At 43.1% G+C, this 15,761-nt stretch overlaps 3 protein-coding genes across 3 annotated transcripts; 2 read left to right on the top strand and 1 right to left on the bottom strand.

Annotated features, from left to right (window-relative positions):
- Window positions 1–898: 898 nt before the first annotated feature.
- On the bottom strand, window positions 899–1,941 carry LOC115678277 (dehydration-responsive element-binding protein 3-like). The gene has a single exon (XM_056311301.1). The coding sequence runs from the start codon at window positions 1,855–1,857 to the stop codon at window positions 1,087–1,089; it is 771 nt and encodes a 256-aa protein (XP_056167276.1). The 5' UTR covers window positions 1,858–1,941; the 3' UTR covers window positions 899–1,086.
- Window positions 1,942–8,893: 6,952 nt separating this feature from the next.
- Window positions 8,894–12,984, top strand: LOC115678474 (uncharacterized). Its single transcript, XM_030601874.2, has 9 exons — window positions 8,894–9,108; window positions 9,838–9,914; window positions 10,532–10,760; window positions 10,893–11,047; window positions 11,167–11,212; window positions 11,308–11,399; window positions 11,534–11,630; window positions 12,207–12,263; window positions 12,510–12,984. The coding sequence occupies exons 1-9, from the start codon at window positions 8,974–8,976 to the stop codon at window positions 12,624–12,626; spliced, it is 1,005 nt and encodes a 334-aa protein (XP_030457734.1). The 5' UTR covers window positions 8,894–8,973; the 3' UTR covers window positions 12,627–12,984.
- Window positions 12,985–13,121: 137 nt separating this feature from the next.
- On the top strand, window positions 13,122–15,664 carry LOC115678475 (uncharacterized). Its single transcript, XM_030601876.2, has 4 exons — window positions 13,122–13,502; window positions 14,343–14,431; window positions 14,566–14,663; window positions 15,423–15,664. Exons 1-4 carry the CDS (start codon window positions 13,493–13,495, stop codon window positions 15,520–15,522), a joined length of 297 nt encoding a protein of 98 aa, XP_030457736.1. The 5' UTR covers window positions 13,122–13,492; the 3' UTR covers window positions 15,523–15,664.
- Window positions 15,665–15,761: the final 97 nt, after the last annotated feature.

The raw sequence follows: 15,761 nt of genomic DNA, 5'->3' as shown, positions 1-15,761 counted from the left end.
TTCGTGATCAAAAGAGACTGACCGACCCATTACGTGAATGATTCGGGGGATGTTTGGGGCTGCAATGTAATTACGACATATTTCGGGGGAACGGACGTGAATAAGAAAAGGTGGGCTATATTACCAACTCGAGATGACATTGGAAGTACAATTGATTGACAGCATTCGTGAGAATGTTACATATTATGCTTAACATGATGGACGTTTGAATCGACTTCGGTGAAATATAAAATTTTTGCTCTTGTGAATTTCGTACCCGGTAACATCACTCTTCGGATACATGTTTCGGATTCAAAAGTAAATCATTTTTTGGAGCGATTCTGCTCGCGTGTCGATCATTCGAACGGGCACGCCCACGCTCGACGAAACGTGGGGCTTTGGAGCCGTAACTGCACCCATCCAACCTCCTCAATAGAATAGTCGATAATTCTCGATGTGTAAGCAAGATTAGAAGTTTGGTTAAGCCAAAAAATGTGTACTTTGAAAAGGGGGAAGTCCCCCAGCATCTTGTGCCATTGCCATACGATAATGCAAAAGTCAGCTTTGGTTTCGAGGAGTCATATCCACCTCGCGCTTTGCACCATAGGATTCAATTCTTGTCACTAGCGGCGTCAGTCCCACTAGTCAAGTATTCCGATAGCGAAATCTATATTTACAACGGCACAAATTTCTCTATGGTGGCAATAGAATCCAAAAAAAAAATAAAGACCATCCAACGGTTCAATTCATTAGATTTTAGGCCCATTTTCTTGGGTACCCCAAAAAAAAAAAACTCGAAAAATATCCCGAGCAAGCATCGCAAAGTCATCTACCCAAAAAAAAAAAAAAAAAAGCATCGCAAAAGTCACAAAGGGTGCCGAAATTGTGTAACTATATACATATTTGATTAATTTACATCGATCGAAGAAAAATCAGTTAGCAATCATATAGCTTAGGGACAGATATGACATGATTCGTACAGAGAAAATCTGGAAAACTATAGTATTTTATATGGCCTCCCAAGGAATTAAAAATTAAAAAAAGAAGAAGAAGAAAGAGGCAAAAATAAAAATAAAAATGAGAAGCACCTAAAAAATTTAGCCGTAATTAATCCCGGTCGAGCGCTTCGAATTCTGGAGGGTAACTGCTCTCCGCCGCCAATCGCTGATGAAAGAACTCCGCACCAAAGTCGGCGTCTTCGCTCCCGATCAGCCACCGTGGCTGATCCTCCGCCCAGCCGCCGTAGTCCACCGTGTCGGCCAACAGCACATCGCCGGACGACGACCCGGATGGCCCGAAGCCGAGGCCGAGGCCGAACCCGCCTTCTAGGTTGGGCAGCTCGATGATCTCGCCCAGCTCCTCGGGCTCCGCGGCCTCGGAAGAGCATGATGGCGGCGGCGACGACGATCCTGGCATTGCTGCGCCGACGTCCATGGTGGCCGCCCTCGCCGCGGCGGCCTGGACGTCGCGGGGCGCGAGCGACGCGGGCCGGGGCAGGAGCTCGGCGAGGCCGGGGAAGTTCAGCACCGCCGACTCGCCCTTCACGCTCCGCGCGGCCGCGTCGTGGGCGCGGGCCGCCATCTCCGCGGTGGGGAAGGTGCCGAGCCAAATGCGCGACTTCTTGCGGGGCTCGCGGATCTCCGACACCCACTTGCCCCAGCTCCGCATCCGGACCCCTCTGTACACCGGGTGCTTGCTCCCGTCCCGACCTCGCTTGGCCATCGGCCGGCCTTCGCTCTTGGCCTTCTCCTTCGGCTCGCGACCGGACAGCGGGTCGGGGTTCGACACGTAGGACGAGCCGGAGGAGGAAGACGGGGAGGCCGGCGACGGGGTTGGGGAGGTGACGGCGGCCTCGGCCGTGCAAGGTGGCTCCGGCATTGGTGGTTGCTGCGTTATGGATAATAAATCGGAGGTTGAGGATGTGTTAGGGAGAGGGAGGGAGAGAGATGGGAGGGGGGGGGGATGGGTTTTTGTAGTGAAGATTTAAGAGTGGGCACGCTCCTGCAAAGCGACCCATAACCTACCATTTGTATTTCCAAAATATGACAAAATCATACTAATATTGAGAGAGAGAGAAAGGTGGGAAAACGGGAGGGGGAAAGATAATGATGAGAGAAAATATTTAATATCAAACTTAGATAGTCAATTGAATCGAAACTTGAACGTTAGGGTGAGTTGCCTTTGATTGACCCTTTCCCTCTTGCTCGAGTCTCTAAACTACATTTCGAAACAATGCGTGCTCGAGGAGCGACTCCATAATTGTCAAAAGGAGCTTAGATGCAAGAAGTTGGAACTTACTATGCGGGCCCTTTGTTGAGGGGATTCATGAACGGGAAAATTCCACCCTTTTGGTTTTCGCCGTGTTCACTCCTTTTCTAGCTAAGTCTCCGCGCTCCTAATTTGTCTGATCGGATCCTTTTGCTTTCACGAGTTTTCTAATTGAGTCCCTCCAACACCAAATTCAGCCAAATCTAGTCGGCTTAAAATTTTATAGTGAAAGGCATGTCCAACTGGATATGTTGACGAGTTCGGATTCGGACTCTTTCTTGGCGATCTCTCCGAGCGAAGATATTGCTGCACGCTCCCAACAGAATAGTTAGTAGCATAATCCCATCGATTTCTTTTTTTCCCCGCCCTAATGTATAATCTTGTGCTATCAAACACTAGATAAAACAAATGCATCGGAACCATTTGATGTAAAGACAGAAGAAAGGTCCAAAAAAAGAGTTCAAAAAAAAAAAATCAACAAGAGGAAAGAAGAAGGCCAAAACATAGAGGCGTGGACCTATTGATGGGCATGTGGTGGTACAAATTGGGTTCCACGTACTTGTACCTTCATTGAAATTTCTATCGCATTTGCAAATTGGGTTCTACGTACTTGTACAAATTGGGTTCCACGTACAAATTGCGCGCTCCCAACAGAATAGTTAGTAGCATAATCCCATCGATTTCTTTTTTTCCCCACCCTAATGTATAATCTTGTTCTATCAAACACTAGATAAAACAAATGCATCGGAACCATTTGATCTAAAGACAGAAGAAAGGTCCAAAAAAAGAGTTAAAAAAAAAATCAACAAGAGGAAAGAAGAAGGCCAAAACATAGAGGCGTGGACCTATTGATGGGCATGTGGTGGTACAAATTGGGTTCCACGTACTTGTACCTTCATTGAAATTTCTATCGCATTTGCATCCATTTCTCTATTTCTCTCTCTCCCCAATTATTGTCCTCTAAGGTTCACTCGTACTTTGCCAGCGACATCTTATACTCTTATCGAAGGAGCCGATTCTTTTTCTTGGGTCATTTGTCGGAAAAATAAGAGGAAATGCTATGAATGTTTCTTGGAATTTTGGCTTTGAAACCCGATGTCTTAACTTTTTACGTTAAAGCTAGACAGTCTAGCTTAACGTGCAAAGTAATTCCTGAATATTTAATTTATTTAATATGATTTATGAACTTTGATACATGTTCAATTTAGTTCTTGAACTATATGATGTTCAAAGATTAAGCTGAAGATATATTTAAAAATCCGGAGATCATATTGAATATATTAAAAGTTCATGAATCACATTACATATTGAGATAAAGTTCGTCCCGTCCACATTAGCTCACCCCGGGGCTTACAAGACTCGGCTCCGATACCAACTCAAGGAACTCGAGGATCTTAGCCCCAAAAGACGTCGTGAAAGGTGAGGGGGCTCTCGTGCTAATATAGAGGATGGCCTCGCTTCTGGCACCCGATGTGGGACTCTGCGCATCCAACGGTCATCCCGTCCACGTTAGCTCACCCCGGGGCCTACAAGACCCGGCTCTGATACCAACTCGAGGATCTCAGCCCCAGCCCCCTCAACCTTCAAGACGTCTTTTGGGGCTGAGATCCTCAAGTTGACAACGAAAAACAACACACAAAATCAAACTTGCTCGCCTTTGTTCAAAAATCACATTTCAGCCATGAAAACAATGATGTTGACCCATGACCGCCTTTAATCTCTACCCTCCATCTTTCTTAGCATGTGTTTGATTTGTCGAAGCCCAGGCCCCGCTATAATTGATGGGATTTTTTCTATGTGGATAAAGATGACTATTATTAACCCATATTATTGCGCGAAAAAAATTTTGATTGGAAAGAAACATCTCGAAATTACATCCACGAAAATCTCTTTCCGGACCGTTCAGATTTTTCTGACTAGATCGTATTATTTTCCTCCGCAAAAAAATTCCGAAGTTAGGTTTCTTTTGACTTGTATCGGATCAGCTCTCTCGTCTAGCTCGATTATTCTTTAATACCGAGTTACCGCGCATGCTCTTGATGGCTTCTTTGTTCGTGCCAAAGTTCTAACTGCAATTCGCGCGATGCTAGCTAGTTGCAGAGTGCTTTAAGAATATTCATCGCATCTTAAATGAAGATAATAAATTCTAAAGTTGGCAGCCAACCAAATAGATCGGACCGGGCAATGAAATAAAGCAAGGGAGGGCGAGGCATACAGATCTGACCATATTAGAAAAATGTGCAATAATTTATGGTAACGTTTCCCCTACACCGAACTTGTGCTGGTTCGATGCAGAGATTGACTTAAATAATTGCACATTGCTCTCACATGAGCAAATAGATACACGACACAGAATCAATCGTTGCACTAATTGATGCTTATTTAATTGATTACCAAAAAGTAAAAGAAGGAAAAGAAAAAGAAAGGATCTTTAAACGTTATATTCTACGTGGATACTTCCTCTTTTTTTAGTCTCAAAAGGTGCAAATTATTTTTGTATTAAATATTTGCGAGAGCATTTGACCCGTGCAGACATTAACATCTCAACTAATTAATGGAGAATAAGGGGAAAAAAGATCCGCAATTTATTTTAGGGCAAAAGTCACAAAAAATCCCAAATTATATTTGCTACGTCACATGTATCCTAAATTTTTTTTTTGTGACGGCAAAGATCACAAACTTGTATCCGTGCGATATATTTACCCTCCGTCAAAGTTCCGTCAATGAGGATTGTTAAAAATCTGTCTACATTGACGCAGGAAAGAAAACATTGTTGACACAACGCTCACGTAGCTTAAGTGAAATAAAAACGACGTTGTTTTGACTGAAAAATCATTCGACAGAATCCTGATGGAGGGTAAATGTGTCATATAGATACAAGTTTTAGATTTTTTATGTTACGAGAAAAAGTGTAGGGTAAATATGTCGCAACAGGCATAGTTTGTGATTTTTCCATGTTTGTGTCCCTGTGGGCATAGTTTAGAATTTTTTTTGTGACTTTTTCCCTTTATTTTATCGGCTATTTAGGAGCCCGTCCGTCGATTTTCTTTTCCCATTAATACCAAGTTACGTTTCTCTTTTTTTTTTCCTAATTTGTTGGCCTCTCCCAATGTTTATGTTCAGAAAGAACGGATTTGATCCCAAGAAATCATCAAATTATCACATGGCTAATATAATAAGGGGCCGTCTCCTTTAGCTTATATTTTCTTAAAAAATAGAAATTTCCGCCTATTATTGTCGTCGGAGAATAATTGCTTTATTAAGGGGAAAAGATGGAAAGGTCGATATTCCCTTTCACGTGACGTGTAAAAAATTAATTATTCATACCTCTTTAGTCCATCAATGGTTAAATTAGTCAGCCCATGCGCAATTTGATATTCCAATTCCCAATTTTTTTTTTTTTTTGCTTTGAATTATTAAAAAGTGGCCCAGATGGATACTCGACACTTGACGCGGATATATTCGGAATTTCGGATCAACTCTGGTTTAACGACGAAAATATTTTTGGCCGGAATGAATAAAGGAAAGCATTGTAGATGAGAGTAATCTTATAACGTGATTAAGGCAAAGAATCATTCATTAGTCAAAAGTTCCGGGGGATCGTTTTGTGTCCCTCTTGCATTGTTGTTAGGGCCATTATGGTATGGTCCCCCCCGGACCAAAGGAGGCGTTAGTCGTGATGGGAATCGACAAGATTAATTGTTGGTGTCATTGCTGGTAGCATATGTCAATCTTTGAGGTTTGCCACTTGTCTACAAACAATGTCTTGGACAGTGACGAGGAGCGTTAACTTCCGTGAATTCAAACAAACGGTTCGCGCCGGTATGCTGAAGGAAGGGTATCTAATCTAATTGCGAAAAATCATTTTCAGATATCGCTGACACGCTACGTTAAAAGGGGAAATACGAGTTGAGATCGGTGATATGACGAGACTGTTAGTTACCGTGAGGAGGTCACGAAGCAAACGACGAGCTGAAGGAGGGGCCGGAACGAAAGGCCCGAGAGAGAGAGAGAGAGAGAGAGAGAGAGATCATGGGCCTGAATTTCAGGCCCATCCGCGCCCCCAAGCCCAAGTTGAAAATAATTGAACTTCTTGGTTTGCTCCTTCATGTCCCACATCGTGCATTTCATCAGCCCCCCCCGTCCTTGATGCGTTTGGCCCGAAACCCATCGTGTCGAGTATGTCTCGAGTTTTGGCCAACGAGTCGGGTGAGGATCGAAGTCCGGAAAAAGTGGATAGATAGGTCCGGGAAGGAATCCGGCGAGACGAGTTCCTCCTCTCGAAGGTTGAAACGCCCGGTGACGATCGACCGCGTGTAATCCGGGGGGACTCGGGCACTAGAGATCCGAGCCTGTAATCTCCGTCGTTCGTATTGGATTCATAGATTCCGATGCTCCGACCGAAACCCCGTAAATTCCGGCGCGTCGCTTCCTCTGTCTCTCGCTTTTGTTTCTCCGTCCGTCGATCTCGCTGTCGTGATCGATTGCACGGTCACCTTTCGCGACACTTAAAAACATCGAGTCAATCAAGGAAAACTAAGGGGGGGAAAAGAATAATATTTTTTCGAGCCGCTGAAGACGGAGTGGGATTGAAGGGGGGAACTAGTTAAATGGTGTTGAGTTTGTTCACCTAATGTTGTGTTCTTCACGTATGGACAGCTCCCCAAGAACTTCCTAACGAGTCCAATTTCAGGACATTGCGTGATGATTTCCAGAGTGGTTGGTCCAATAGATCGAGTCATACATTCCCTCCTCATATCATAACTTGGAATGAAAGTGCCATGTGTTGTGTTAGGTCGATCAACCTTTGGTCTTTTCTATACTTGAATATGCAGAAGAAAGAGGAGGAAGAAGACAGAATCGAGTAACGAGATGGTCAGAGCCCATGTTGCTTCCCATCTGTAAATCACTAAAGGAACGTTCGGGAACATTATCCAAAAAGTTTTAAATTTATTGCACTCTAGTCAATTCAGTCATAAATTGTTCAATTTTGTTAATTGAATTATAAATTTCATCACGTTTTTTCAGTTGAGTCTATTTGGCCAATTTTAGCTGAAAATAGTTGACGTGGGCGCCGATCATCCTGTGTGACACGGCCGACGCTAACGTGTGTAGTTTTTATAATATTTTTCTTCTTTTTTATTTTCTTTTTTTTTTCCTTACGAGGGCCATGACCCTCGCCCGTGGCCGGCAAGGGCTTTGCGGCCCTTGCCTAGTGGCTGACCATGGCTAGCAAGGGTCACTGACCCTTGCCTGGGGTCGATAAGGGTCAGTCGCTTGTGACCGGCGACCCTGGCCGGATTTTGTAAGGGAAAAAAAAGGAAAAGAAAGAAAGTAAAAGAAAAAAAGAAAAGAAATGAATACAAAATTATAAAGAAAAAACTGTTCGCATCGACGTTGGCCGTCCTATGTGGCATTACCATCAACGATTTTCGGTTAAAAAAAGCCTGATGGACTTAATTGGCAAAACATGAAAATGTTTAGAATTTAATTGACAAAATTGAAAGGTCAAGAACTGAATTGGCCAAAACGCAATATATTTAGGTTTTTTTGGACAATCTTCCCACGTCCATGCCAAGCAGTAGACAATCGACAAACGAGACTACTAAATCGCCACCGCACGCTGCCTACATCGAAAAACTACACTCGCCTATCGTGTGCTCGAGACCCGACGGAATTTAGCTCTATGGTCATGAGAACCGCATTTGCACGCACGATTTACATGTGCAATCGATTCCGTCGTGGCGACAAGTACGTGGTCCCCCCGCCCTCATCCGGGACGGGCCGGATCGAGTGCCCGGTACGGACTGACATTCGATCCATGCGCTCTGCGCCGTTTCTTGAGCACTGCCGCGCAAGGAGAGCACGGAACGATCTTTGAATGACCAAAGTTTGGCATGTTGCCCGGAACCGGCCCTGAAATCCGGGGGGAATCACGGAGAGCACGACCGGAGTGGGTTTTGTTAAGTCATACGACACCGTCTTTGGCCACACCAAAAAAAAATAAACAAAGAAAAAAAGAGAAAATTTTTAAAAAAAAGGAAAAGGAAATCAGGTGACACCAAATCGCACTTACATATCCACTGACTACATCATTCGTTAAAAAAAATAAAAAGACCTAATAATCTTTTCTCCCTATTAAATTCAGGAACACTCACTCCAATATTACTGATTGGAATGTACTTATTAAAACATTTATCTTTTGACTTTATATAGATAATAGACATGTAAAAATTTGTAAAAAAAATATAATAGTCCCGTTAAAAAAAGAAGAAGGGTTTTTCATGGTTGGAGCTAAAAAAGTGAAATCCATATTTTTTTTTTTTGGAGAAAAATCATATTCGAAATAATTCTGGTTAAGATGTTTTCCTACAATTCCGTATATTCTAACTAGATAATATCATTCTGACCAAAATAAAAATAAAAATAGATAATATCACGTTTTGAAAAAAAAAAGGGAGGGGGGGGGGGGGGGAAATTAATTTCCTTTTTTTTTTTGGTGTAGGTCTCTGCGTGGAGCCCAAAATAGGAATTGCACGCGCCGACACGTGGCGCGCGTTCCCAACTGTACAAGTATAAATATCCCCGCAGACGATCGTCGCTCTCCCCCTCTCTCTCTCTCGCTGCAACTGAAAGTCTGAAACTCCGGCAGTCACCGGAGCGCATTCATCATCGTCATCATCATCATCGTCTCCTGCTTCCGTTTAGCGTGAATCGCCGCCGGAGATGGAGGCGCCGTACCGTCTCGGCCTCGACGAGTCGTACCGGCCGCTGGCCTCGGTGTACCTGGCCTTCCTCGCGATCTGGCTCGTCTCCGCTTGCTCCTGGACCTTCAACACCTACCGCAACGCCCACTTTCAGGTCCCGCTTCTCTCTCCCTCTCTCCCGCTCCCTCCCTCCCTCCCTCCGTCGATCGGCCCGTCGTTTCGTCAGTTACGGTGATTACCGGAAATGTTTTCCTCGGCTCGCCGTTCCAGTCGTCGAGAGAGCTTGAGGCCGAGATGAATTCATCGTCCATCGAGGCATTCTTGTCTTCGGGCGTCTTTGGTTTTCTGTCAAGTCTCGCTGAATCTAGTGAAGACGTCATTCGTTGCGAACTCTTTCGTAGGTTCCTTGTCACCCTCTCTCTCTCTCTCTCTCTCTCTCTCTCTCTCTCTCTCTCTGTTTCTCTGCGAGCATATGAGCTTAGCATATCGAAGAGGGCTGTTGTGTTGCCGGACGGGTTGTTTGTCGAACGCTTTGGTTTTCTTTCATCACTGTGTCGTGTACGAGTTGTATAGTCGGGGCGTGTCCAGTGTTGCCGTTCACGTTCCCCGGTTCAGTGGAGTCGCTTTTCTTCCTGGGAATTTAGATAATCACTTCAATTTACATCCATGTAGCTAACATCTCTGGCGATCGCTCCATCTTTATGTCCAGGCATGTCTATCGTCTTTTGTTTTCTTCTTCTTCTTCTTCTTTTTGGGGGGTGGGGTGTATCATGTATGTTATTCTACATGAAAGCTGTTTCTTTTCATGAAGAGATATCTTTCTCGTTGCTCTTTCCTGGAAAGTGAATTTGTCTTCCGTTTGTCTGTTTTCATCCTAGAGCAGACGAGTAATTTGCAGTGGACGCTGGCATCTGTTCCATTGATCAAGGCTCTGCAACTCATGCTCTCCTTCCTTTTCTGGTAAGCTGAATTTTTTTTTTAATTTTTTAAAATTTTTTGCTAGGAGGTTAGATATTATTAAAAGTTTTATCTGTGGAAGATGGAGCAGAGCGGAGGTGGTTGGCGTTTTGATGAGTTGGGTACCAAAATGAACCTTCTTTCTCTTTTTTGTTCTCCCCTGTTTCCTCCTTGGGACATCGTGATCTGTTCTGACTCTGCACACTCTGCATTATCATTACAACGTCGTGCTTTTTCACTTCAAATTATACGACCCAGGATTAATCTTTCGAACAATGGAGCTGTAGGTAATTACGTACGTGTCTGAACAAGGATCGCTTGTTTGAATTAAGTTATTGATTAAGAAGTACATGCATTCATGTTTCCCACATTAATTGCTATGGGGTAATAACATAGACTGGAAAAGCTTTGTACCTTTCTAGAGCAGTTGATGATACATGTACTTACAATGCCAAGAAGTGTATTGGAAAGTCATGTTAAATCCTGTAGTAGCACTAATTGCTGTTTCAGGCTGTGGCGAAAGATTACACAATGTAGATGCTCATTCTTCTTGTAAACACTACTTACCAACCGCCTCTTTTCGTGAAAAGTTGATCCAGCAAATATGGTGCCTTCTGCAGGTATTCGTGCTTTTATCTTCAGAGGTGTTCCTTGTGGATGTCTTTTGGGGTCTATGTAACTGGAGTACTCTTTCAGACGGCTTCTTTTATATCCTTCTTGCTTATTTCTCATGGATACTGTATCACCTGTGAGCGCCTATCCGTAAATGAGCGTCGTACAACAGCTGCACTTGGGAGTGTGTTTTATCTGACTCTTGTTGGTTACAGAGCTTCTGTTCCTTATTTTACGGTGAGCTTCATCAAGCTAGTGCGTGTTGGTTTCATTTTTTAATTGCCCGGCAATATTTTTTGCGGAGTCTTTATTGGAGAAAGGCATCTCTTCCTGGGTAGAACTTGTGACATATAATGCATTCTGGTGCAGGGGCTTCTGTTGATTAATTATTTTGTATCGTTCTATACAATCTTTTACCACATATCTCAGAATTTATCAACACTGAGGGAGCAGTTGAACTATATAGAAGACGAGGATGTTCAGGCAATGCATGATGCTGTATATATGAAGTATATCATGTTCAAGTACGCGGTGCCCTCTCTGTCTTTAACCCCAGTCCTATAAGCATTGTTGGCTTTTTTCTTCCCTCTCTTATGGACTACCAAAGATTGAATTTGATGCGCTCTTCTGTTGGTCCATACAGAAAATTTCAAGGTGCAATGCAAATTGTGGCCATGGCTGAAATAGTGGCAAGTATATTATATATCTGCATCAATATTATGATCTTTTATGATGGGCAAGGTAGGGAGTATAATTTCTAACACGGCTTGGCATTTATTTCCAGATATATATAAACATTGATGACTCATCAAACAATTACTGGCTTCGGCTGTTAGTTCGAGAATGGGCAATATTCTGCATATTTTTGTACATCGGGTAAGTGATCTGCAAGTTTCTGAAGGTCTCCCTTATCAAATTTGCCTTTTCTGAGCCCGTGAAAGCCTAGCATAAAAAATGGAAATATTTCTTCAACTACATGGTATTGCTGATTCTGCTCATGTTCGTTATAGGTGGACTTTCAGATCGCAAGACCTGGCACCACGCTTCACGGTCATGCCGACTGTAAAATCTAAAGGCAGCACGGTTATTCCTCCTATATACAGTATTGTAAGTTATCTCATTTTGGAGACAATTGTGATTACTCTTAACGATATGTTGAATTCATTACATTTTCTTCTAAGAAAACTGATGAGCCTTTAGTTGCCATACAATTTTCTGGCGTAAAGGTGTACAGCTTTTCGTTTGTTGTCACATAGTTGGCCTTAGGTCTGTAATTTCTGTTCAAATAAATGTTGGTGCCAAAGTTTCAATTGATTGCGAGACATACATCGACATAAATGTGGGAATACCTTGGCCTTCCTCTCATTTAAAACTTGAGAATCATTTGTTCACCGCAAGAACCTATTAAAGGCTTCGCTTCCTCATTACATTAACCTTTTATTTAAACTGTAGATTCTTAATCTTATCAAAAGACAGATGCAAATAGTTCATCTGCTCTAATTGTTTGGTTCCCTCAACCTTGTATCTCATGCCCTCAACTCAAATGTATCATCTGCATGCTTCCTGAAAGTTAGGGACATCTCTCCCCCCAATTAACTGAGCCCCTCTTTTGTTTTTTTAGCTTTGCTTGACTGTTGATAAATACGACTGTCTTCTCGGCTAATGCATTAACACTCGTTCCAGGAAATGGATGCAGCTACTTTTAAAGATTTCAGTCGTCACAAGTGGCACATTGGAATAGTAAGCAGCTCAAACTTAACAACATAACCAAGTCTTTAACCATTTTGCTTATTTGGATTTGGTCTAGGTGATACAGAGAGTTTGTTTTTCTCGGTTTTATTCTAGCTTACGGTGAATGTTAGCATGTGCCTTTTTTCTCTTAGTGATGTCTTTCCCCTTCAAATCTTACCTGGCCCCTGTTGAAAATTGGTAAAGATTATACGATGTTCTCTCTACTGACCAAGTATGTCTGTTATGTTAATGTAGCCAACTTCCCCTTACGGCGACAAGAGCTGTAGGGATTCAATTCTCGTCGTGATTCAGCATCCGCACCCGCACATGCTTATAAATCCCGACAAGCCTTTGCATGCTCAGGCAATTTAGTGACTTCAAGTGACGAAGTCCTGGAGAGTATATGTGTGTGGTTAGGAGCTCACGGGAAGAGATCGAGAGTTCTGCACAATTGCCAGAGTTCAAGCAGTAGGGGGTTTATATGGCGATGACTATAGAATACTTCTCAGCCGAATTTTTTTCATTTCCCTCCATAGAAGAAGAGCAGAGGACGGGGCCAAGAAACGGCGCGTCGTTTTGGACGATTACGCCGTCATCCCCTGATGTACCTAAATACAGCCCCCAATCATGGAAACTGTATATTCTTCTTTCTTTCTTTCTGATTTACGTGATTAGAGAGTAACGTATGTAGAGGATAGAGCAGCCTTATCTCTCATCATTTCTTCTTACCGCGTCTTGAGCTCCCTATTCTTTTGGCTACGAGATTTCATTTCCCCTTCTCCGACGGGGAATCGGGATCGCCGCGGACACAACTTTTGCACAGCGACCTTAATTGCATGATGAACACGCTGTATGTGTCATGTAATCAAGGTTGTTGGTCGGGGAAAACAACCTAATCACTTAATAAAACACTTCAAAAGCGCGACACGAATTTGTTCGACACGGATTAGTGCCTCTGATGAAAATCTACGTGTGAGAACTTCTCTTGTTAGCATGATGTTTCTCTGCGATAGCTCACAAGACTGTCTTCTAGTGCAATTTGCATCCATTACGGGCCTAGAACCGGCCCGATGGGGGTGTAACTTTGGGCCGGGCCCATTCCATTGGCCCGGTCAAGCGAGGGGTAGAGAGAGAGAGAGAGAGAGTTCTCGATTTGTACTTTCCCTCTCTGCCGTGGCATCGTCGTCGCGTCGAAGTGGAACTGCTCTGCCAAAGTTCCGGCGGACACCCAAGTTGCAATGAGCGCAGGTAACGCCATCTCCCATTTCGACAAGCATTTGCTGGAGGATTTTGCTTTTGATCTTTTGACAGGACGTGATCTCAAGCTCTGGTGGGGGTGGTTTTCTGGAACTGACTAGCTATTCATTCCAGTTTTTCTTCCTTCCACTTCGTTCTCTGTAATTTTCTCCGTTGTTTTGTCCTTGCACGTTCTTTAAATAACCGAAATTGTGCCCATTTTCGTTTAATTATTCTTCTTTGTTTTTTTTTTCTTTTTGCTGGATGTGGGGTGTTTGGGGGGTGGTAGGGTTCTTGACGAGTTCTTGAATGCTGCTGCTCAGTGGCTTAATCTGTTCTATGGGACGAAATGAATCGTTGTTGGTGAATTGAGCCCATCTTTTACCTTTGCAAGTGTTTGTTGCTTAAACTATTTCATCTGGGCATGAGAAAAGCGACTGTCTTTTTCCCTGAAAAAATGAAGGAAGCTAACTTGGGTAATTATTTTAGAAGTGCCAGTACCTGCCATTGTTTGAAGAAGAAGATTGTAAAGCTGACTTGGGATGGTTAGTCTTCTCCAATCACTGACCACATGGCATTGTGTTTTGAACAAGCAGTAGTGGCGGGTGTGGTGTCGGCAGTTAGTGGTGTCATTAGAACTAATGGTGGTAGAGGCAATGGTAGGAGTGGCGGCGGCGGCGGTGGCAGGGGTCCCAATAGGAGTAGGATAGTACTTGCAATCTGGCATGATGTACTGCAATTACTGCAAAAACAGTACCTTCACTTGCACTGCGAGCTACTTTTCCTCTGGGGGTGATGGAGAAGAAGCACCTTTACATGACTGCATTCATCTGTAACTTTCAATCCTCGCAGGTGGTGCATTTGGAGGGAACAGGGGATTGCGACCAGTACCTCCAGAGAAAGGTGTCTTCCCCTTGGATCACATGCACGAATGTGACGTGGTACTTCTTTCGTGCTTTTTACAAGAAAGCTATCCCAAAATCCTATACCACTTGGGAATAATTTGATCGACAGTTAGGTGTGTTTTCGACTTTCACTTTGTTTGTAATCATGTTTGTGCCTCCTTCTGCTTCAGGAGAAGAAGGATTATCTCAGTTGCCTCAAATCTTCAAGTCATCAATCTGAAAAATGTAGACAGTTCTCAAAAAAGTATTTGGAGTGTCGTATGGCAAAGTGAGTACACCTTGTAGCTGTAGCATTCGAATGGATCACTTTTGTGGTGTTGTATATCTGCTGTTGTTTGCAAAGTATCCAAATTTGTTTGTTTTAGATATCACAGTTTTAAGCATGTAGCACGCCCATCAAAACAAATTTGATGGCCTGGATAAACGTGATGCTTCAGCTACTTAAGAGTTGCAAAACTACGGAAAATCTCGTAGAAACATTGCTTTACACCGTGTTATGATCTGCTTTCTCGCATTGTCCTTGATTCTAAAATCTAACATGAATGAGGGGCTTCTGTTCATTTTTGTAGTTCTTTGAACCACCTCAATGTATGCATATGAAAGAGGAGACAAGAAAACAGATTTATGTGGTTTTCATGAGTTTCTCCATCTGAATTAAACTAATTGTATTGTCCAGCTATGTGATAGAATAAAGTTTCTCGAAGGGGTATTGCTATGTCACTTGAATGAAATCATTTTAGAGTTTTAGTATACAAGCTACTCGAAGTGCCTCAAGAGTAAGTCAACGCGTCCTGACTACTATCCCAAGACTGATTTGCCTTGAGGACTCGACTGAGCAGCACAACGACCAATTTGATTGCACGAAGGATTATAATCTGTGGATTGGTATTTTCCTGTTGACGTGGAGATGGAATGGATATCTATAGATGTGGTTTTAATGTAATGGGTACCCGTACCCATACCCAGTTTCAATAAATATGGTGGTTTTTAATGTTGAGCTCATGAGTGTGCCATTTGCATTCTTTAGGAACTTGATGGCAAGGCAAGAAATGTCGGAACTAGGATTTGGAAAGGAAACTGAAGCCGAAGCTCCAGCAGAGAATGAATCTAAGAGGATCGATGGGTGATTCTTCATTTGCTGGCTTATGGATAGACTATACAGAAAGTAACATTTACCAGGTCGCAACACCGGGCAAGTCCTTGCGAAATTGAAGTAGCAGTAACAATGCTGTTTCTCTTTATTTGTTCGACTGCATCAGTGAGTACGGATGGTTGGAAGAGAAAAACCAGAAATGAATCCACAGGGATGTATAGAGGGACCTTGCTGCTTAGATTTTGACAGGATGGTTTGTGAAGATGTACACTA

This window comes from Syzygium oleosum, unplaced genomic scaffold, assembly GCF_021117445.2.
Source record: "Syzygium oleosum isolate NSW1041296 unplaced genomic scaffold, Sole_v2.1 Sole_v2.05, whole genome shotgun sequence".
NCBI lineage: Eukaryota > Viridiplantae > Streptophyta > Magnoliopsida > Myrtales > Myrtaceae > Syzygium > Syzygium oleosum.
This window is presented reverse-complemented; position numbering and strand designations above follow the sequence as displayed.

Bases quoted from the DNA above. Each gene is read 5' to 3' on its own strand.
- LOC115678475 (XM_030601876.2), top strand. The intron at 14,432-14,565 runs GTACTTCTTTCG...CTTCTGCTTCAG, and splicing joins ACATGCACGAATGTGACGTG to GAGAAGAAGGATTATCTCAG. The intron at 14,664-15,422 runs GTGAGTACACCT...TGCATTCTTTAG, and splicing joins TTGGAGTGTCGTATGGCAAA to GAACTTGATGGCAAGGCAAG.
- LOC115678277 (XM_056311301.1), bottom strand. From the start codon at position 1,857: ATGCCGGAGCCACCTTGCACGGCCGAGGCCGCCGTCACCTCCCCAACC.
- LOC115678474 (XM_030601874.2), top strand. From the start codon at position 8,974: ATGGAGGCGCCGTACCGTCTCGGCCTCGACGAGTCGTACCGGCCGCTG. The intron at 9,915-10,531 runs GTAAGCTGAATT...TGCCTTCTGCAG, and splicing joins ATGCTCTCCTTCCTTTTCTG to GTATTCGTGCTTTTATCTTC. The intron at 12,264-12,509 runs GTAAGCAGCTCA...ATGTTAATGTAG, and splicing joins ACAAGTGGCACATTGGAATA to CCAACTTCCCCTTACGGCGA.